General features: G+C 43.7%; 2 protein-coding genes across 3 annotated transcripts in view; one reads left to right on the plus strand and one right to left on the minus strand.

Annotated features, from left to right (window-relative positions):
- tp53inp2 (tumor protein p53 inducible nuclear protein 2) overlaps window positions 1-5,144 on the minus strand; it is a 26,022-nt gene extending 20,878 nt beyond the window's left edge. Inside the window, exon 1 of the mRNA XM_062396035.1 lies at window positions 5,046-5,144. The gene's annotated coding sequence lies outside the window, so the exon portion shown is untranslated. The remainder of the gene's footprint in view (window positions 1-5,045) is intronic.
- myh7ba (myosin, heavy chain 7B, cardiac muscle, beta a) lies at window positions 4,649-20,685 on the plus strand. Of its 2 annotated transcripts, XM_062396012.1 has the most exons (44): window positions 4,649-4,733; window positions 5,030-5,181; window positions 5,632-5,735; window positions 5,835-5,978; window positions 6,107-6,263; window positions 6,371-6,398; window positions 6,683-6,779; window positions 7,329-7,355; window positions 7,449-7,541; window positions 7,651-7,714; window positions 7,812-7,910; window positions 8,005-8,108; window positions 8,193-8,331; window positions 8,414-8,532; window positions 8,864-9,013; window positions 9,243-9,413; window positions 9,500-9,679; window positions 9,777-9,909; window positions 10,291-10,367; window positions 10,672-10,759; window positions 10,839-10,956; window positions 11,040-11,163; window positions 11,965-12,101; window positions 14,011-14,266; window positions 14,358-14,600; window positions 14,757-14,933; window positions 15,033-15,178; window positions 15,263-15,353; window positions 15,431-15,820; window positions 15,907-16,033; window positions 16,121-16,239; window positions 16,353-16,549; window positions 16,639-16,822; window positions 17,341-17,506; window positions 17,595-17,719; window positions 17,836-17,951; window positions 18,053-18,245; window positions 18,352-18,555; window positions 19,241-19,366; window positions 19,559-19,729; window positions 19,810-19,914; window positions 20,001-20,096; window positions 20,204-20,338; window positions 20,586-20,685. In XM_062396012.1, exons 2-44 carry the CDS (start codon window positions 5,085-5,087, stop codon window positions 20,595-20,597), a joined length of 5,829 nt encoding a protein of 1,942 aa, XP_062251996.1. In that variant the 5' UTR covers window positions 4,649-4,733; window positions 5,030-5,084; the 3' UTR covers window positions 20,598-20,685. The 2 variants fall into 2 exon arrangements, with proteins under 2 accessions (XP_062251996.1, XP_062251988.1); XM_062396004.1 differs by having other exon boundaries at window positions 8,005-8,331.
- Window positions 20,686-21,904: the final 1,219 nt, after the last annotated feature.

Below are 21,904 nucleotides of genomic sequence, written 5' to 3' on the forward strand. Positions count from 1 at the left end.
AGAAGATTTACCTCTGGATGCTCTCCAGAGGGTTTAGTGTTGTAACACAATGAATCAATGAGCAATATGAAGTTATGTTGGAGGAGGACATACATCCAGTAATAACATTTTCCAACAATCTGACTAAATGGAAGTTAAACGCTGAATACATTCTGCATCAAACATGTATTAAACCATTATTGGACAAAATTTGAACTCATAATTCTTTGTGAGCTGAGCAACAGGTTTCCTTCAGTCTCCGTTTGAGGAGTGTTCATTCAGGGTCTGTCGCTCTGTTTCCGGGGAGTTCTCTGTCAATGACCTGTGTCGGTTTGCTTGTTTCCTGCCTGGTAACCAAAGTGAACAAGTCAACTTGATGCTATAGCACGTGTCCTCGGTCGGCTGCGTCCCTCCCTCCCTCCGTGTCCGAGCAGTTGTCATGAACGACAGGTGAAGTTGTCTTGCGTGGCAGAGGTGCATATGGTGTATGCACGAATGCTTGGGCATGTGTGTGTATAAAGGAAGTGTAAGAGGGCCTGCAGCCTGTGTAAACTGTGAAAGAGCTGCCACGCGGCCCGCTGAAATGCCTCTCATTGTGACAGCGGCTCTGTCTAAACAGCAATCATGGTCAGAGGCCGAGCACCGCCAACTGCATCCCCTGACATCTTTAACAGACCCCCGCAGGACTGGCAGTTAGGTGAAGCTATGTCTGCCATGACAGTGAGAGGCTGTAGGTCACTAACTGAAGGTCTTTCTAGGCAGCTTTACAGGCTTCCCTTCCAAGTCTATTTAAAGTCAAAGCAAATAAAGTCACAGCCCGCTGTTTAGAAACAGAGATTTCATTTGATCTGAAATACAAGAGATTACAAATGTGATAGTGTGTGTGTGTGTGTGTGTGTGTGTGTGTGTGTGTGTGTGTGTGTGTGTGGATGTGGCATTAAAAATTAAGCCAGAAAGCAAACATGACTCATCGATCATTTATCTCAGGGATGTGTTGGTAAAACGCTGGCTGGATAAACACATTATCATGTTGTAGGTAAAAGCCATCAGTAGAAATCAAATTTTCTTTGATCATCAATTATTTATCTTTTATTAGATATACAGTGAAAGAAAAATGAGAAAGATCCATGATTGTTTTCAAATAGTAAATGCAGTGTGGCTGTGTTCACACTCCGCTACATTCACGTCCATCATTCCAAATCACACAACAAATGAATCTCTCCTTGCCGTGGTCCGTTCATCGTAGTGTGTTTAAAAGAAGCCGTGCAGCTCCTGAGTGATGTGTCAAGTGTGTGTGCAGCCTTGTTAACCCTTTGCTTCTGCTGTATTGGGCAGGAGGGGGCTGCAGCAGCGGGGCTCTCGCTGGGATCCTGGAGTGCGTCAGATTGTCTGCGAGCCTGTGTTTAGATAAGGCAGCATGCCCCATTGTCTATGATGCCCCAGCTGGGCCGAGGTATGCCTCCACACTCCTGAAATAGAAAGACAGCTGAGGGCTGCCATGCATTCTGAGGGCAGGGCTGGCTGGGCCGGCCGGGCCGACTGACCCAGACCACAACTTAGCACAATGAAAGACAGGGTATTGTCTGGAGCCAGAGGCTAATAGCCGAGGTATCAAACCTCCCACAGGGCTTGCTAAAAGACTGATTAAGTCTGCCGTGTGTTGTTATAGGGTGGAGTGGGTGTGGAAGAGTAATTGGGGCTTTGGAGTATGTGTGTGCCACGCGACTGCTCGTCTCCACGCTGATGAACTGACGGCATTGACCTGAGCCCACACAGTTGCTGCAAGGTATTGTGGGCAGGCGAAAGGCGATTACAGAAATATCCACCAGCAATGAATGCTTTGATCCAAAATGAAACGCTGCTTCACTGCCTTTTTTTAGACTACATCAATAGACGAAGATAGTTAGGTTAATATCTGTTCTGTCAAGCAAACCATCGAAACATGATCTATGTGGGATCGTTCAAATCAGCTCAAGTTAAAAACTGAATCCAGAATGCACGAATCAAAAAGTTTGCATTTTCAGGGATACGTTTATATGTATAGATCCAGAGCGCAGTTTACAAGAGGATGGGAGGGTTCAAATTCCCTAAATAATCAAAGCTGGCCTGTACAACTCCCCCAATGCTCATACCATATCCCTGGATGAAAAATATTCACTGTTAAAAAACATGAAAGTGTCTGGTTTTTTCGCTTCAATTTAGTTTGCAGCAATAACAACTCTTTTAATATCAATTTTATTGTAGCTATTTTAAGTATTAGCTTGACGATTTATTTGGCAAGTAGGATGTGTTAACAGTGAATATTTATAAGGTGTACAAACTGATTATTCGTTGGTATGGAATTATGATTTAGAAATTATCCAGAGTATTCGGTTCAATGCCATTTGACCCCCATCCCCCAACGTTCAACCCAAAGTAACATTCTTGGTAAAGATATATAGATAGATAAATAAAATGCTCAGATTTGGCTTATGTGAGAGAAGAATTAAAGAAAAAGAGAAAGAGCGAGACAGAACATTTGGTTTTCCTCTTTTGGTAATATGTCTGATGAACAGTCCCACCTGTGCAGAGGCCGACCATGGAGAGAGACTGTGTGGTGTGCGATTAAACACGGTCGAGAATGACTGCAGTCATAATTCCCAATCTTTCTCCATCTCGCTGCCTAAGCCTCCTGGCATTCGGTGCATGATGATCTAAAATAACTGTGACCGACCCCCAGATCTAGTCTTGATGCCCAAAATGTCGGCCCCTCGCCTGCATATCACCAAACACTCGGTTGGCCTACCCCCAAGAATGAGCCGAGGACTCTGGACCAACATTTCGGGCCTGGAGCCTTCAGCTGGACTCCAGTTTGATCATAATATATGGTAAAGTAATTCAAAGCACAAATGTCTAACAAACAAAACATGAGCATTAATAAGCCTGGCCACATTAGGGTCTAAATGATTTTTTAGGAACACTGGGGACGTAAGTAGAGCTGTTGCTGTGAGAAGTCAGCTGTTGCAGTGGGCTGCAGTATAGCGGTGCAGAGAGATGTGCTGGGGGACAACACTAGCCCAGCATGCACTTCATATGTGTTTCTGTGTGTGTGTGTGTGTTTATGTGCCGGAGTATGTGAACTTATTTAAAGCCAGGGGCTCTGGGGACTTTGGGATTCATCTCCTACTCATGTGTTATCAGCATGCCAGCTTTTCAAATGCTGCACCAAGTGACATGGTACATAAACCAGCCTCTGCCTCTGAAGAGCCCCTTGCTCAGAATAGCTCCGGCCCCCTCTATCTAACTGATGCCCAAGAAAGTTTAAGCCATCACGGCAACACCTCTGTCTGTCTGCCACAGGAACAGATAGTGTTGTGTCAACAAAGATGGCCGCCCATCTTTTCTTGTTTCCGTGAACGTGGATCTATGCATGCTTGCAGAGAAAAGAGAGAAAATTCTGTTCATCACAAGACAGGTAGACCTATCACGTCTTATGGTTTGTAAAAGTTAGAGCGTCGCTGTAGGCGTTACGTGAGCGTCGTCCCCTTATCTACGTGGCTTTTTACAGAATTTGTTTTCAGCCAACAGTTAACAGTCAATCACCCTATCAGGAATGCTGGACTCTGGCTTTGTCTATTCTGAGAAACTGTGGTCCCACCCCCCCACCACCACCCCACGCTGCACTGTCACCCTGCTCTCATACCAGGCACCAACCTCTCCCCTTGCTCTGAAGGTCAGATGTGGTGGAGCCAGAGTGTGAGAGGCGAAGTGCTTATGCCAGAATTACTGGTTACACAAAGTTACAACAGCTACATGTGACAGTTCAACACACTGTGGCATCAGTGGACGTTTTCATCTGAGGCCCAAAGTGCTAAAGCTCCAAATGTTTCTATCTACGAAGAAACAATTTTAACAAACAAACATAAACTGTGAATCTTTCATCATAAGACTTTGCTTAATCGTCTCTCAACTTTATCTATTTCAAAATTCAGATGAAGCTCTTTATTTTTCTGCTGAAAGCCACGCGCCATGTTTATCTCTATTAATATAATGTTGTGTATTTATAGAGGCATGTTTAATGCCACACAGCTCCTGAAATAATCTCTTCTAAGGTTGCATCCTCTGTGGCCACACACAATAGCAGACATCCCTGTTGACACTGAACAACACAAAAGCAACAGAACTGTTGAAGGCCAACATGAGTTCACAAGCAGCAAAGTCACCTGAAGTGGAATCCGTTCAGTTGTGTTAATCAGGAGGTTTATTCAAACTTCAGCACTCTTACATGAAAGGGACTCGGAAATACTTACTGTAAGCTCTTGTCTTTTAATATTCTAGGGAAATAACTTTCCCTGTAAATATTGGGTTAAATCTCCAAGTTGTGTCTCTGGATGTTGGACACAAATCACAGTCCTGCACCAAATGAATTACCCTTCAAATTTTACAGAGTGAAAACATTCCCCCATAGGGATGCTCCTAATGAAGCCCCCTCTCTCCCACTCTCTTGCAGTGTGTACAGTGCATAAAATAACTGGGATACAAAAATAGCCGGCTTGGGTTTAGCGCAATGACAAAAACGTAGCTTTCCTTTTGTGTCAATTGAGACAGACGCGCAGCACCAATGGGCATCGGAGGAGGTGGCATATGCTAATGAGGGACAAATGTCCACTGACCGTGACCTTGAGGAACACAGTATAAAGCAGGGCACATCTCAGCAGACTGTCATTTCGTTGTGGCCGTCCTGAGGTCAGTGGACAGCTTCCCTCCTTCGTTTGGTAGGTTGATCATTACGCATTTTACGCGCGGGCTGGCTGCTCTTTAAAAAGTCTTCTTCAGTCTTCATTTCACTCTGAGCAGCGCATTCATAACTTTTACCTTCGCTGGCACGTGCCAGGTCACGCGCTGTGCGTTTGTATATCTTCGTTCTCGCTCGGTGATAGTGGATTTGCGCTCTTTACGCACGACTCGTTTAGTCATGGCTGCGTTTTGTTTTTGTCAACAGGGTTAGGGTTAGGGTAAGAAACAGCATAGGAACCACTGACTAACACAACGTTTTTTGTTCTCACCAAAGGAGCCGTCTATCTCACCTTGCGCCCGGGTTCTGAAGCCGACGAGGAGGTGCCACCATGCCGCGCTTTGACTTGAAGGAGTTCGGCGATGCTGCTGTGTTTTTACGCAAATCTGAAATGGAGCAGCTGGCGATGCAGACCATCCCTTTTGACGGTAAGCCTAATAAGGACACCTAAGAGAAACGGAACCTTATAGGGCGTATCACATCACAATTATTCATATCATTATTAAATATAGTTGAAGATGCTAACTCACATTCGTGTCAGTTGCTAAAAAGGTTAAAGAAGTGCAGCAGGTGGATTCAGACTATGGCTTGATATTGCAGCTTCATGTTATACTAGTGTTTTTAAGAAATAACAAAAAAGAGACATAATATGTGTAAGTAATGTCATTTTATTCATAAGTTGTGGAACTGCTGCATGGATTTATTTGGTTTTGTCAAAATCAAATGTCACACATCTTTTGTTCTGTCATTATCCACTTAATAAATAAAATATGTTAACTTTTTTATTTGTTGAATACTTTGAATTTGTGATAATTTTATCCCTTGTCAACTTTTGGATTTTGGTGAGTTTTTGTAATTAAACTCACACGTCTCTGTAGGTAAGAAGCGAGCCTGGATCCCTGATGAAAAAGAGGCCTACGTTGAGGTTGAGATCAAGGAGTTAAAAGGTGACAAAGTCATTGTTGAGACCAAAGATGGAACAGTAAGTGCTTTTCATTTAATTTAATTTCATGAATCATAAAGAATTTGTACAGCGGTCCCATGAGCCCCTCCTCATTTGTGCCTGTGATCTTTCCCTCAGACCACGACTGTGAAGGATAGTGACATCCAGCAGATGAACCCTCCTAAGTTTGACAGGAACGAGGACATGGCCATGCTGACGCACCTCAACGAGGCCTCTGTGCTGTTCAACCTGCGCAGCCGGTACTCTTCCTGGATGATCTATGTGAGTGTCCCATTATGGACCGATGGCTCGTCACCCTCTCTCCCGTGTTTCCATGTCCCCCAAAGAACATAATTACCCAGATGAAATTACAGAGTTGAACTTGATGTCATGTCCTCTGGTTTGCTCAGACCTACTCCGGCCTCTTCTGTGTGACAGTGAATCCATACAAATGGCTGCCAGTCTACACACCCAAAGTGGTGGCTGCTTACAAAGGCAAGCGCCGCTCTGAGGCGCCACCGCACATCTACTCCATCGCAGACAATGCCTACAATGACATGCTGCGCAGTGAGTGTTTCCATGCAATACAATATTACAACAATATATACAACACAAGCATACAAGCTCTGAAACATGACTGCCCATGTATTTATTATGTATTTTCTCCTCATCAGATCGAGAGAACCAGTCCATGCTAATCACGTAAGTGTTAACTCACTGAAACAGATTTAGCTTTGGTCACAAATTAGTGAAGAAGCCAACTGGGTAACTGTATGTGCTGCCATATAACATGGAGACTCTCCACATACAGCCACACGATTTTTTCTGTCTAGAGCTTCTGGCTTTGACGATTCTCATTTTTTTGCTCTCTGTATATAACCTGCAGTGTAGTGAATTTAATATACACGACCTTTTCCAGCTTTGTGAGCAATTTTTTTTACTGTACCTGTTGTGTGTACACTTTGTTATTTTTCACACTCCTATAGCGGAGAATCCGGTGCTGGCAAAACTGTCAACACGAAACGTGTCATTCAGTATTTTGCCATTGTGGCAGCTCTTGGGGAAACAGCTGCCAAAAAAGGAGTAAGGCTGATGTGGCAACCCATTTTTTTTTTGTTTTCCACTCCCTCCTTTTTAAAGCTTTTTTTGCTCTATTTTATTATTATTATTCGCTTTTTGGTCCCAGGAATCCTGCAGTGTATTCCCTTTAAACCGCCCCCATACATTTTCCTCACTGTCACAGTGGTGAATGTGAGAACTGATTACATTCATGTCTGAGTCTTTACCCTCATGTGTTGTGCAGCCATTTCCAGCCACTCTCCTACGCTTCCTCCCTGATTTTTGAATCATTCTTTTCCCCCATCCCTTGTAATTTGTTTTTCCTTTTTGGCTCCAAATTTTTTACATAATCTTTCCCTTTGCTTTGATTTTTGTTTTTTGACTTTTCTATGTTGTTTGATGCTCCTTTTTCCTCCCTTTTTCTCCCATGTGTTCACCACACTCCATCATGTAAAACAAGGTGGCCATCGGGTTTTAACAACAGTTCATGGTTTTCCCTTTTGGTTGTGAAAGTATTATTCCGTAACACCAGACAAGATGTCATACTCACAGGCTTTTCATTTTCTTCTTTAGCAGCACAGTCCTTCCACTAAAACAGGGGTGAGTTTAAGCTGCAACATCTATTAAGAATAAATGAAAGAAAAAGAATGTGATTTAGCTTCCTCACATTTTACTTACAAATGTATTTTCCAGGGGAATCTGGAGGATCAAATCATCGAGGCCAACCCTGCCATGGAGGCGTTTGGTAACGCCAAAACGCTGAGGAACGACAACTCATCCCGTTTTGTGAGTATCTGGAAATTCACTATATTGTGTATTGTATGCATTTAATATTATTAATATTAAGATCATTTTTCTTAAATCTCATCTTTCTTGCATGATTTATTTCCTGCAGGGCAAGTTCATCAGGATCCACTTCGGACCTACAGGGAAATTGGCCTCAGCTGATATTGACCTGTGTGAGTTAATGGTTACAGAGTTTGATTTTTAACACCAAGTATTTTCATTTTGTTTCATTTCTAAGAGGAATACATCACACCTCTCCCTGTGTTTCAGATCTTCTGGAAAAATCCAGAGTGATATTTCAGCAGCCTGGTGAGAGGAGCTACCACATCTATTACCAGATCATGTCCCAGAAGAAACCAGAGCTGTTGGGTGTGTTAATCTAGCTGCTTTTTTATATTTTATTTCTTCCTGCTGCAGGACTGTGACATAATCCTGTTAACTCATTGTGAACTCTTTGTTCTAGACATGCTGCTGGTGACCTCCAACCCGTACGACTACCACGTCTGCTCGCAGGGCTGCACCACCGTGGAGAACCTGGATGACGGACAGGAGCTGATGGCCACTGATGTAAGAACCTCTATCTTTTCCACAAGGAGAGAAAATCAGCTGCATCAGAGCACAGAGCCTAACTTCTCCTTTCTCTCTCTGCAGCACGCCATGGACATCCTCGGCTTCCTGTCCGATGAGAAGTACGGCTGCTATAAAATAGTCGGAGCCATCATGCACTTTGGCAACATGAAATTCAAGCTAAAGCAGCGCGAGGAGCAGGCGGAGATCGACGGCACTGAGAGTAAGAGGCAGTGATGTCTGGCACAAAAGCAACTCCAGATTTAAAAAGCTGGTTTGTGACTAAACATTTTTTATTTTTTCAGGTGCGGACAAAGCCTCGTACCTGATGGGAGTCAGTTCAGCTGACCTCATCAAGGGCCTCCTCCACCCGAGGGTGAAGGTGGGGAACGAGTGGGTGGTGAAGGGGCAGAACGTCGAACAGGTGAGGAGATGTAACGTTTGCGCTCTGTGTTTTTTCGACAAAGCATTAAGTTGAAAAAACAACGTCACTGAATATGTTATTTAGAACAGAGCAGATAAGTTTGTATGAAAGTTTTTTTTAAACTGTCATGAAAATTCAGCGTGTTCAGCTTCGCCTCCATCTGCAGGACGACTGGTGATTAAAGGACTGCTCCTTAGTCCTCAGATGATCTGTACACTCGCCACATTCACTAGAATCTGGTATCTAAGCAACTGGGGCTATCCATGTGAATAACCGCTCTACTTTTGTGTGTGTGTCCGTGTGTGTGTGTGTGTGTGCATGGTTGCTCTAGGTTAACTACTCCGTCGGTGCTCTGGCCAAAGCGACATATGACCGCATGTTCAAATGGCTCGTGGGACGCATCAACCGGACGCTCTACACATCCCTGCCTCGCCAGTACTTCATAGGAGTCCTGGACATCGCTGGATTTGAGATCTTTGAAGTAAATTGATCTATATTACAAATGTTGTTTTTAAACATTATTATGGATCTAAAAGTTATCTTTATTTGTTCTTATTATTATCTGAGTTTTTTGGATGTACGGTCAGATTCTGGTTGAAATCCAACAGGTTCTCTGTTTGTATCTCACCGTGTTGAATTAGCGATGCTGCAGGATCAGTGTTGCGTCCTTCACGCTTGTTCTGAACACCTGTCCCTTTCTTTGATCGCAGCTCAATAGCTTCGAGCAGCTGTGCATCAACTTCACAAATGAGAAGCTGCAACAGTTTTTCAACCACCACATGTTCATCCTGGAGCAGGAGGAGTACAAGCGTGAGGGCATTGAATGGACCTTCATCGACTTTGGGTTGGACCTTCAGGCCTGCATTGATCTCATTGAAAAGGTGAAGAGTTGTGTTTTATCCCATGGGAATCATGGATGAGTTTCATGGAGGTGTATTAGATTAACACGCTGCTCTTCCTCGTCCAGCCTCTGGGCATCATGTCCATCCTTGAAGAGGAGTGCATGTTCCCTAAAGCCTCGGACAGCAGCTTTAAAGCCAAGATGTATGACAATCATATCGGCAAGTCGCCTAATTTCCAAAAGCCACGGCCAGACAAGAAGCGCAAGTACGAGGCCCACTTTGAGCTGGTGCACTATGCGGGTGTGGTAAGTGACTTCCTCACTAACACACTGAGACATTGCTGCAGAATATGTCCTTACACACAGAATCCATTCATTGGGACGTCCCTGTTGTTTTTCACAGGTACCGTATAACATCCTCGGCTGGCTGGAAAAAAACAAAGACCCACTAAACGAGACGGTGGTGGCGTGTTTCCGAAAGTCTTCCAACAAGCTGCTGGCGAGTCTCTATGAGAACTACATTGCATCAGACTCAAGTACGATAAAAAAGATCCTGATTATAACATGTAGTCTTTTCACTTCTAAATACCCATTTTACAGACTATCCTTTATGTGACGTCGCCTTTCTATCTCTTGTATGTTATATTACTTTTTCTATTCATTTGTATTTAGTTGCTTTGCTTTGTCTTCTTTTTATTGTTCTTATTTTGCTTACTTTTAATTACTTCTTTTATCATAGTAAATGCATATTTGCAATTGGGCCTGAATATCCTGTGTCTGCTTTGTTTCTAAAAGAACCACGTTAACCCTGTTTTTAGATGCTAATTAAATAAAGCTATTATTATTTTGTTATTATTATTATTATTGTTATTATTAACAACATGGTCACATTAATCAATCTGCCACTCATTCAATAGCGTCCGAACCGAGGACTGGCGGCAAGGAAAAGCGGAAGAAGGCGGCCTCCTTCCAGACGGTGTCTCAGCTTCACAAGGTGAGAGTGGGACAGTCTGGTACTGATGCAGGTGAAGGTAAAAGTGTTTCAGATGATGTGATCGTCTTGTGGGCCTCTCTGGACAGCTGGGATGGAGGCAGTTAAGACTTGCAGTGATGTTTAGGGCAATGATCACATGAACATCACTTTAAGTCTGTGCTGGCTCCTCTCTCCTTCACATCGAGGATTTCAAATTCCTTCATTTTACATGAAGGTTCTGTTCTCATGCTTTGTAATAAATTATGCTTTAATAGTAGAATTGTGAAGGAGTTTATATCGACTCAATTATCTCTCCTCTATCCAGGAAAACCTGAACAAGCTGATGACCAACCTGCGCAGCACGCAGCCCCACTTTGTTCGCTGCATCATCCCTAATGAGACCAAAACTCCAGGTAACACACGGCACAATCACATATCATCAGCAGCTAAGTTCTGCGGCTGAGGCTGATGTTGGACACCTGTTCTGTGCAGGGATCATGGATCCATTCATGGTGCTGCACCAGCTTCGCTGTAACGGCGTGCTGGAAGGCATCAGGATCTGCAGGAAGGGCTTTCCAAACCGCCTCCTCTATGCTGAGTTCAAACAGCGGTAAGACGAATCAAAAAAGGCAAAACTCCCTTTCATTTGATGCACAGTCAGTCTCACTGATCCCAATGTTTTCATTTATTCAGCTATCGCATCCTGAATCCACAAGCCATCCCAGATGATACGTTTGTTGACAGCAGGAAAGCTGCGGAGAAGCTGCTGGGCTCCCTGGATATCGACCACAGCCAGTACAAGTTTGGACACACAAAGGTAGAGGGCAGCAGCTTGTGTGTAAAACAGAACCATTTATTAGAGTACTGTACTTAAGAATAAGTTAGTTATTTTATAAGCAAGTACTAAATCAGATTAGTCCCAATACGGGGGGGGGGGGGGGGACTTAAGGAACTCTAAAACATAGAAATATGTACTTCAGTAAGACTGTTGAATGTTTCCCCATTCAGAGAACTTAAAGGACTGTCCCAGCTTACCCAAGGCTTGATGTCCCTCATTATCCATCAGAATGACATCTCAATACATATGCTTCAATACATCACAAACATTATTTGATAAGAATTTGAAACAGTTTAATTTATGTCAGATTGATATCCTTAACATTAATCTTGTCAGTCTTGTCGTATGGCATTGATTTTGTCATAAAATTCCAAAGAGCTTCTGATTGACACTTGCCCCACCCCTTTCTTCACATCGCCACCATGAAGTCATGTGATTTCAGTCACATGATGTCCATGCTAAACTATGGTAAAAGACATGTTGACCAAATTTTGTTAAAACAGGAAATAAACAGACTGAAGTCTCCCACATTACCCAATGTCCCAGATTACCCAAATTCTCCATATACTTTTTATGTTCTGCAAAATAATCAGAAATCATGACTTGAAATTTGGTAAATCATTCAGAAATTAGAAGCACTTCATGATATCTGTGCAAACAAGTTTTTGATCACAGTCACCCTAAAATATCCCCTCAGTTTCCATGATTTTATGTCTTTATTTCAAGTTATATTTTGATGTTTTTGCTGTCCTTTAATATTTGCTTCCTTTCTTCGTGGAGGTGTTCTTCAAGGCTGGTCTGCTGGGTCACCTGGAGGAGCTGAGGGACCAGCGTTTGTCCAAAGTCCTGACGCTGATGCAGGCATCTGCTCGAGGCAAGATCATGAGGAGGGCGCTGGAGAGAATGAAGGGAAAGAGGTAAAAGACCACATCACATTTACATCCGTCATCAAAAATTCCAATGAATATGAATAAAATGCCTTTGGCGGCACAGCAGAGCTCTGAGCTTTGTTCCTCTCAGGAAGGTGAAGACATGAGTAGAGAAAACAGAAAGAGCTGCAGCACCAGTTGCTTCAGTGAACAGGTTCAATCGCAACACGATCGGCCGCGAGCCTTTCAGCTTGTGTTACACTATACCTCAGTGTTCACTCCCTCGCTGCATTATGCCTGGCATGCAAGGGCAGTGTTATCGGTGTGTGCGAGGCGTGTGCTTGCCCTTGTATGGTTACCAGGCATGTGTGTGTGGCCCCTCTGTTATTAAGGGCCCTAACTCAGGCTCACACACATACCCCACTCTCTCAGGTCTACGGCCATACTCTCCATCCGCTCTCTCTCTCTAAATAAAACAATGCTGACGGTGTCCCCAGAGCCAGGTGGCGACATGTGTCAAGTGGCAGCTGCTGAGGCCCTCCCTAAAAATACAACCCTCGGCCCCCTCCCTGGACACCCAATGGCCCCTGGCCCCTTTTGTCCCCGTCGCCTGTACTTCTAAGTGAGTGCATTGATGGAATATGTGGAGGGTGATAGCGGATTTAAACCGGCCATTGGACAGAGGATTTTAGTTTCTAAATAAATACAGACACTCACCTTTGAGAGGCACTCGACATGGAGTCATGTCAAACATGCAATCATCCACGTCCCCCCCCCCCCCCCCCTCCAACTCCTGTCACCTTCCACCCCAGCGTGTGCACGCTCACTTAAACTCACGCCCTAAACACTGACAAGGAGTCCTTGACCACTCTGCTCCAGCTCCATATTTAGGTGCCGCTAGACGCCATCCTACTGAGACTAAATCAATCTAGTGACCCGTTTTGTCACAGTCATGAAACATCAAAAGCATCAGTAGGTGTATGATTTCAAGTCGCATCCTTTGGTGTATGATTAGATACATGGGAGGAGATGGGCGCCGGATCAGTGCCAATAAAATCAAGCACCAAGGAGAAGTCACTAAATAAATAAACGGGGAAGTCCAGGATAAATCTTTTTGACCTTCTTCTCTTTATGTTCTCGCTCTCAACTTCTCTTAAAGTGACACGAGGCCGACATCGGTCACAGTACAGTTTTTAAATTCAACTGATTTTAAACTCAACTGTTATGTTAACATGATTTGTGTGTGTGTGTGTGTGTGTGTATATATATATATATGATATTAATTTGTTATTTTTATTTACCTTCCGTTACTTTTTGTGAACTATCCTCAACTGTTAAACAATCAGCATTATTATATGCTAATTATTTTATTTTAATTGTTTATTTAATCCTTTTTTTTTACATAAATACTTTTGAGTCATTTAATGAATTATTTTCCGCTTGGATCAATCACATTATGAATCCCATGTTTTATACATACATAAAATCAAAATTTCATTTTTTAATAAATAAGTAAAAATATAATAAATATAACAAAAACTTAATAAGTCTAAAACTTAACATATTGTGAACACATTCAAGTTTGTATTTGAAAAAATAAATGTATTCATTTGTTTCCTTTAAACCTCATAATGCAAATTATCTTTATTGATTTCAGTCAGTAATTGAAATACCAGGGTTCATTAATTCTACCCATTCACCATAAAATGACTGAAATGTATTTGTTTATAGCTTTAAAAATTAAGCTTTCTTTTAAATTAGAGGTTATATATGTTTTTGTTTCAGTTTTTTTCCAATTTGTTAAGCTCTTCTAAACACGAAACCTAGCAAGTGCAGAAACTATCTCATGGCTACAAGTGCCCATGTTTGGTAATCACTGATCTATTTGTCATTTTAGACCTGTGTTTAACATGACAAGAAAACATTTAAAGTTGTATTCATTCTCATCATTCATCAGTGAAGCACTGATGATCATCCAGTGGAACATCCGGGCCTTTAACGCTGTCAAGCACTGGCCCTGGATGAAGCTCTTCTTCAAAATAAAGCCTCTGCTGAAGAGCGCCGCCACCGAAAAAGAGCTGGCTGCTCTGAAGGAGGAGCTGGCCAAGCTGAAAGAGGCTCTGGAGAAATCCGAGGTCAAGCGTATAGAGCTGGAGGAGAGGCATGTCAGCCTGACCCAAGAGAAGAAGGACCTCTCTCTACAGCTGCAGGCAGTAAGTGATTCAAACATTCAGCTTTTACAAACACAGATACTGTAGAAGTGCTTGGACACACTTACCACCTGCTGCACTTTTTGCCCAACAGGAGCAGGACAATCTGGTTGATGCTGAGGACCGCTGTGAACTGCTCATCAAAACTAAGATCCAGCTGGAGGCCAAATTGAAAGAAATCATTGAGCGGCTGGAGGATGAGGAGGAGATGAGCTCTAATGTGCTCGCGAAGAAGCGCAAGCTGGAGGACGAGTGCGCCGAACTTAAGAAAGACATTGACGATCTGGAGGTCACTCTTGCTAAAGTGGAAAAGGAGAAACATGCCACTGAGAACAAGGTGAGGAGAGTGCATGAGGAGATTAAGAGTTGCCTCTAAAGGTCACTTAAGGTCTCTGAACAATCTGCAACACATTAAGTGGATTGTACGAATAAATAAATAAATGTGTCTTTAATTTCTCATCGATGGTAAAAAAGTTCTACTTATTCTGTGCAGGTGAAGAACCTGATTGAGGAAATGTCCGTTCTGGACGAAACCATCCTGAAGCTGACCAAAGAGAAGAAGGCTCTGCAGGAGGCCCATCAGCAGACTCTGGACGACCTGCAGGCAGAGGAAGACAAAGTCAACTCTCTGACCAAAGCCAAGGCAAAGCTGGAGCAACAAGTGGATGATGTGAGTTCATTTATTGCTTTGAAAAGCAGAGGTTTCATTTCTTCGACAGGGGATAACATAGTGAAAACTAACATGTTTTACCTTCTTAATGTGAATCAGCTGGAGGGCTCCCTGGAACAAGAGAAGAAACTGCGTATGGACCTGGAACGGATCAGACGCAAGCTGGAGGGGGATCTGAAACTCTCCATGGAGACTTTTATGGATATGGAGAACGACAAACAGCAAATCGAAGAGAGGCTGAAAAAGTGAGTCATCATATATCCACACAAAAAAAACATCATCTTGCTTTTGAAGTTGTTATGAAGTAATGACGAAATCTTTCCCACAAGGAAAGAGTTTGAAATGAATGCAGTGAGCACCAGGGTTGAGGATGAGCAGGCTCTGGTCAATCAGCTCCAGAAGAAGATTAAAGAGTTACAGGTGCAAACTCGTCTATTAACCTCCAACAGATATTAAAACGTAATTTTGACAAAATAAATGACATAAATTTCCTCCAGGCTCGTTCAGAGGAGCTGGAGGAGGAGCTGGAGGCTGACCGGGCCTGCAGGGCCAAAGTGGAGAAGCAGCGTGGTGATGTGGCTCGTGAGCTTGAGGAGCTGAGCGAGCGCCTCGAGGAGGCTGGTGGGACCACCTCAGCTCAGATGGAGATTAACAAGAAAAGAGAGACGGATTATCTGAAGCTGCGGCGAGACCTGGAGGAGTCCATGCTTCACCACGAGACCACGACGGCCGCCCTGCGGAAGAAGCATGCCGACGGCGTGGCCGAGCTGAGTGAGCAGATCGACAGCCTGCAGCGAGTCAAACAGAAGCTGGAGAAGGAGAGGGCAGAGGCTAAGATGGAGGCAGACGATCTGGCCTCCACTGTGGAGCATCTTTCCAAGGGCAAGGTAGAAAGAAGAACAAAAGATGCAATGAGAGAATTAAAGTAGGATGGGACCCCACTAGATCCTAAATTTCTATCTCTTGTCTCCAGGCCACTTCCGAGAAGATGTGTCGCCTGTATGAAGACCAAATGAACGAGTCTAAAGCTAAGGTTGAAGAGCTCCAGAGGCAGCTCAACGACACCAGCACCCAAAGGGCCCGTGCTCAGGCTGAGAGTGGTAAACAATGTTCACTTTATTATAGATCTCACAACAGATCTCCCAGATTGGTTATTAACACAGGGACTTTTTCTCCTCCTGGTGCAGCCGAGCTGGGAAGGAAGCTGGAGGAGCGAGAGTCCATGGTGTCTCAGCTCCAGAGGGCCAAGAACACATTCAGCCAGAACGTGGAGGAGCTTAAGAAGCAGCTCGAGGAGGAAAATAAGGTCTGATACCAATAAATACATCTTTAGTAGTAATTCACAAGGCTAACTCGCAGGGTTTCAGAGATCCTACAGTTTAGCTTACTGCTGTCCACCACCCTGCTTGGTCTCAAAAGGCTAAGAACTCCCTGGCCCACGCGCTGCAGTCAACGCGCCATGACTGCGATCTCCTGCGGGAGCAGTATGACGAGGAGCTGGAGGCCAAGGCTGAGCTGCAGAGAGCTCTGTCCAAGGCCAACGTCGACGTGGCTCAGTGGAGGACCAAGTATGAAACTGATGCCATCCAGAGAACTGAGGAGCTGGAGGAGGCCAAGTGAGTGAGATGTATTTTTTTGACAGAATTAAATGGTGAAGAATGATCATTTGAAGGCGTGACATTGGAATCTGTTTGCCTCTCTCTAGGAAGAAGCTGGTGATACGTCTGCAGGAGGCTGAGGAGGCGGTGGAGGCATCTAATGCCAAGTGCTCCTCCCTGGAGAAAACCAAACATCGGCTCCAGACAGAGATCGAGGACCTGATCATTGACCTGGAGCGAGCTAATTCTGCAGCTGCTGCGCTCGACAAAAAGCAACGCAACTTTGACAAGGTAAGAGAAGGGAACCCACAAAAGTCACAGGTTTCCCGTTGACAACTAGTACATAAGATTGCATTTACTGCCCTGAAGAGAAATAATTTGTATATTTTACATTTCCCTGGGTTAATATTACTTTTTCAACTTATTTATTACCTTTACTGAGTGTGTATTTCACTATTCCTTTTTGTTGCTGTCACATGGTAACTTTATATCTTATCTCAATCTTACATTAAATAACTGTCAAAAAATGATGACGAGGTCAGGCCTCATCATTAGGCTCAAACACTATATAACTCAATTAGTGCACAAAGAAGAAAAATTAGGAAATTTTAGTTTGCAAATCTTCCTGAATATCCAAAATTTGACTAAGCTGATCTTATCTTACCTTGTAACTCTATAAGATAGTGTACCTGACTCTATGGCAGAGTTACAGGGTCCAACTCAGTACTTGGGCTCCATCGTAACTTCTCATTGTCCGCTGAAGAAGAGATTTGATTTAAAGCTGACAATGATTGTCATGGTTCATCCAGGTGCTGGTTGAGTGGAAACAGAAGTATGAGGAGTGCCAGTCGGAGCTGGAGACCTCTCAGAAGGAGTCTCGTGGCCTGAGTACAGAGCTCTTCAAACTGAAGAACTCTTATGAGGAGAGTCTGGATCATCTGGAGACCATCAAGAGGGAGAACAAGAACCTACAAGGTAGAGCTGAGGTCTAATTTACCAGCTGGATGGTTGTATTGAAGACACTTTATGACTTAATGTGGAACACAATTTTTCTCTTGTACAGAGGAGATTGCTGACCTTACTGATCAAATCAGTCAGGGAATCAAGAACATCAATGAGCTGGAGAAGATGAAGAAGAGTCTGGACGTGGAGAAAAGCGAGATCCAAGCTGCGCTGGAGGAAGCTGAAGTAAGTAGTTTGCAATGTTTCCTCATCTCCTCCTCTTTGTGGTCTGTGGTATATTCCTGACTGAGGTGAATATCATTGAGTGTTAAGTGGTCTGTCTGTCTGTCTGTCTCCCTCAGGGCACTCTGGAGCATGAAGAGAGCAAAACTCTCAGGATCCAGCTGGAGTTAAACCAGATTAAGGTCGATGTTGACAGGAAGCTGGCCGAGAAGGACGAGGAACTTGACAGCCTCCGGTGAGTTGTACTGACCGCTCTTTTCATCTAACTTCATAGCACATTGAAGATTCTTTCCCCGTCAACCACTTTATTCTATTTACCTCTTCATCGCCTTCTAGTCGTAACCACCAGAGAAACCTGGACTCCATGCAGGCCACCCTGGATGCCGAGTCTAAGTCTCGTAACGAGGCAGTGCGTCTGAGGAAGAAGATGGAGGGTGACCTGAATGAGATGGAGGTGCAGCTGAGCCACGCCAACCGGCAGGCCTCGGAGTCCCAGAAACTCCTGAGGAGCCTGCAGGTTCAGATCAAAGTGAGTCCACACAGCAGACAGCAGCATGCTCCCCCTGCAGGTCATATAGAATACATCTCTATTGTTACACACTTAACAAAATATCTGTGCTCTTACTTGTTTCTAGGACATTCAGATGGAGTTAGATGACACCATTCACAAGAATGAGGAGCTGAAGGAGCAGGTGGCAGTGACCGAGCGGCGAAACAACCTGCTGGCTGCCGAGGTGGAGGAGCTCAGGGCTCTGCTGGAGCAAAACGACCGTGCACGCAAGCTGGCTGAGCATGAGCTGCTGGAGGCCACCGAGAGAGTCAACCTGTTGCACTCTCAGGTAAGAAGATGTAGTTAAAACTCCAAAGCAGTGCATTTATCAATAAACCACGGCCTTAAAAAGCAGTGGAGTAGATGCTGTATACTCACAAAATAATTTGCAACTACAAACAACCGTCTTTTACTTGAGTGATTTTGGTTTTGAAACACTGCTTGGAACATAACTGCACTTAAATAAGTTTTGCATCACCATTCACTTTCATTGTTCACTTAAAGACTCAAGAGTGCATATATGTTGCACTGGGGAAATTGCGGAAAAGTCAGGGAGGGAATTATCACAGTAGTCTGTGCACTGGACACCGGGGTACACCGGGACACATTCCATTTAGAAATCCATGAAGTTCTTGGTAGCACAGGCGCCCTGCAGACCCTCCTGATAACTAGGGGTCTGATACAACTAAGGGTCTGATACAACTAAGGGTCTGATACAACTCCACCCTTTGCTGCTTGTCTTCTTTCACCATATCACACTTACTGTAATATCAATATATATCCTTTAAAAAAATGTTGAGCTTGCTCCTAGGCTGTTATGTATGTATGCAATAAACAGCCTGAGCCCCCTCAAATTATTCATATGGTTTGTTAGGTTCAATGGAACCCTAGCTCGTTATTTTCAACAGCTGAAAACAAAAGAATCTGAGAATCTTCAAAGTCTTGAGGTCTTGCATTTTGTTCTCTTGTTGCAGAACACTGGGCTGATCAACCAGAAGAAGAAGCTGGAGAGTGATCTGTCCATTCTGTCGAATGAGGTTGACGATGCTGTTCAGGAATGCCGCAACGCAGACGAGAAGGCCAAAAAGGCCATCACTGACGTAAGACCTTGTATAAACAAAATAATAAAGATTTAAGAGATAAGATATTTATAAGAACTTAAAACATATATAGTTGTCCTGATTACCTCACATCCAAGCCAGAGGCGTGTTAATATTTACTTTGCAGCAGTCATTTCCAGACAATCAGAGGTGACTTAATGTCCCTTTGACACCGATCTCCTGTATTTACAGGCAGCCATGATGGCAGAAGAGCTGAAGAAGGAGCAGGACACCAGCTCCCACCTGGAGAGGATGAAGAAGAACATGGAGCAAACCGTAAAGGACCTGCAGATGCGTCTTGACGAGGCCGAGCAGATCGCTCTCAAGGGAGGCAAGAAGCAGGTTCAGAAGCTGGAGGCCAGGGTAAGAGTGAGTCCCATTGTTAATCCTTCCTCATCTGTAATGAGCTGATTTGTGACCGTATTTGCTGATCTCACTGGTAGGTCAAAGAACTGCAGAACGAACTAGACTCTGAGCAAAAGAAGAGCCAAGAGTATCAGAAGGGAGTACGCAAGTATGAGAGGAGAGTCAAAGAGCTGACCTATCAGGTAAACCACCAGTCTGCACAGAGAGCAGTACAACATATGAATGTGTTTTTAAAGAAATGAAAAGTTTGACTCTGGTGTTTGTGCAGGCTGAGGAAGACAAGAAGAACCTGTTGCGTTTGCAGGACCTCATCGACAAGCTGCAGATCAAATTGAAGAGTTACAAGAGGCAGGCTGAGGAAGCAGTAAGTCCACCATCACTTGTTTACCGCTGCCGCAGTTTTATATGTCGTAAAGTGAAGAGCGCGACGAGCATTCCTTTGGTTCACTGTACACTTCGATCCCTGTGCAGGAGGAGCAGGCAAACACCAACTTGTCCAAGTACAGGAAGCTGCAGCATGAGGTCGAGGACGCAGAGGAGAGGGCTGACATGGCCGAGACGCAGGTCAACAAGCTGCGTGTCCGCACCCGTGACCAAGGCGGCAAGGTTGGTAAACCAAATGCATGCAATACATTTCACAGTATGTTGCACAATTGTACGACCTTCGGAAGAATTTATTAAAATTAGCCGACTGGCTACAGGACAAGAGCTAATCTTGGAAGAGCCTGGATGTAATCCTCCATTGAATACGACCTCACATAACCCCCTCATGTGATCTCTGGTGTGATCATGAGTCACTTTGTGACATTGTATATGTGGTTGCCAGTAAACACTCCTGTCTTGTGTATTTCAGCTCGCTGAGTAATGCCATGAGGATGCAAGCGAACAAGTCAGCCACCTGCAACAGATGTGCTCAGCTCTTTGAACGCCCAAATAAAGACATTTAAATATTTCCCTATGACTGATGTGTGTGAATGTGAAAAAGGTAGAAATCCCACAAAGGTCTAAAGAAGAATTTATTATATTATTATTTTAACAAACAGTTGTTAAATAAGGAAAATGAGGTTCAACACCAGCAATAGAAGAGGAAGGTGCAGGGTTAGAGCCTGTTACAGTAGTGGTTATATTTGAATGTCAAACTGAAACGTGAATCTTTTATCCTTTGTTTGATTAGTCAGAAAGGCGCAGACGGGATTATTTAACACAACCATGAGAGATTTTCTGCTTCCATGGTTTAGATTTTACAGCATGAATTATCCACTGTTGATCGTTGTCCTTTTCAACAAAAAATCCACAGATGCTGTTGAGCCTTGTGTGTTGAGATACAATATTTGATCAACTGCCAGTTTAGAAGTGGCTGCCACACGTGTCTTATAACGTCCTCACCAGGCCAAAAATGAACAAAACTAGTTTATAAAGTCAATATATGTGAGACCCCAAATTAAAGTAGTAAAATCAAATAGTACGAAGTATCTTCTTGATAAGATTTCACCATTTCCAACACAAAATAATGTTTGAAATCTAAGGCCTACTCGGAGCTTCACACCACATATGGCAGAACTGTGGAGAAGCAGTTCTCTGATGCTCATACAGAGGGCTCACTGTCTCACACCGTCAAAGCACAAAGCTAACACAATCAGGGAGTCTCAATGAAGTAGCTCACAACATTCGGGTTTTTCCATCGACTTCAGCGGCGGATGACTGGAGCAATACCAGGGGTTTACATCCATGAGAAAACACGATCAGTACTCAGGTTGTTAACACCACTGCAGTATCATGTTAAACAAAGCATTTATCTCAGCAAGAGAAAAATGAGAAGTTTCTTGCATCAACATTGCTGCAAAAGATGAGCTGTTTAAGCATGTGCATACTCGGAGAGATTTCTTTTAAAACATGCTAAATGAAAGCTAGAGAGCAAGGGAACATTTCTGGTTATTAGCTTTAAAGCAAAAGAAAAAGGCTTCAGATGTGTAAAAGGACATGTGTTTGCATCCCGTTATACATTCACATGAATCATGACTGTACACTTGTCATTAGACGTGGTTAGATCTGTACGGTTTCAGGAGAAAATATGAGGTAGCTCATTCATTTTGTACTTATCATGGGTATTCAATTTAAGACGCCAACTCTCTGTTCAGCTTTGCAACTGCACATTCGTGACATGGACACGTC

Source organism: Platichthys flesus, chromosome 2 (assembly GCF_949316205.1).
Source record: "Platichthys flesus chromosome 2, fPlaFle2.1, whole genome shotgun sequence".
Lineage (NCBI taxonomy): Eukaryota > Metazoa > Chordata > Actinopteri > Pleuronectiformes > Pleuronectidae > Platichthys > Platichthys flesus.

What these genes read in the sequence shown, in the direction of transcription:
- myh7ba (XM_062396004.1), top strand. Translation starts at nt 5,085, where the DNA reads ATGCCGCGCTTTGACTTGAAGGAGTTCGGCGATGCTGCTGTGTTTTTA. An exon ending in CTACAATGACATGCTGCGCA is followed by an intron (nt 6,264 to 6,370) that starts GTGAGTGTTTCC and finishes TCTCCTCATCAG; the next exon opens with ATCGAGAGAACCAGTCCATG. An exon ending in ACAAGTTTGGACACACAAAG is followed by an intron (nt 11,164 to 11,964) that starts GTAGAGGGCAGC and finishes TTCTTCGTGGAG; the next exon opens with GTGTTCTTCAAGGCTGGTCT.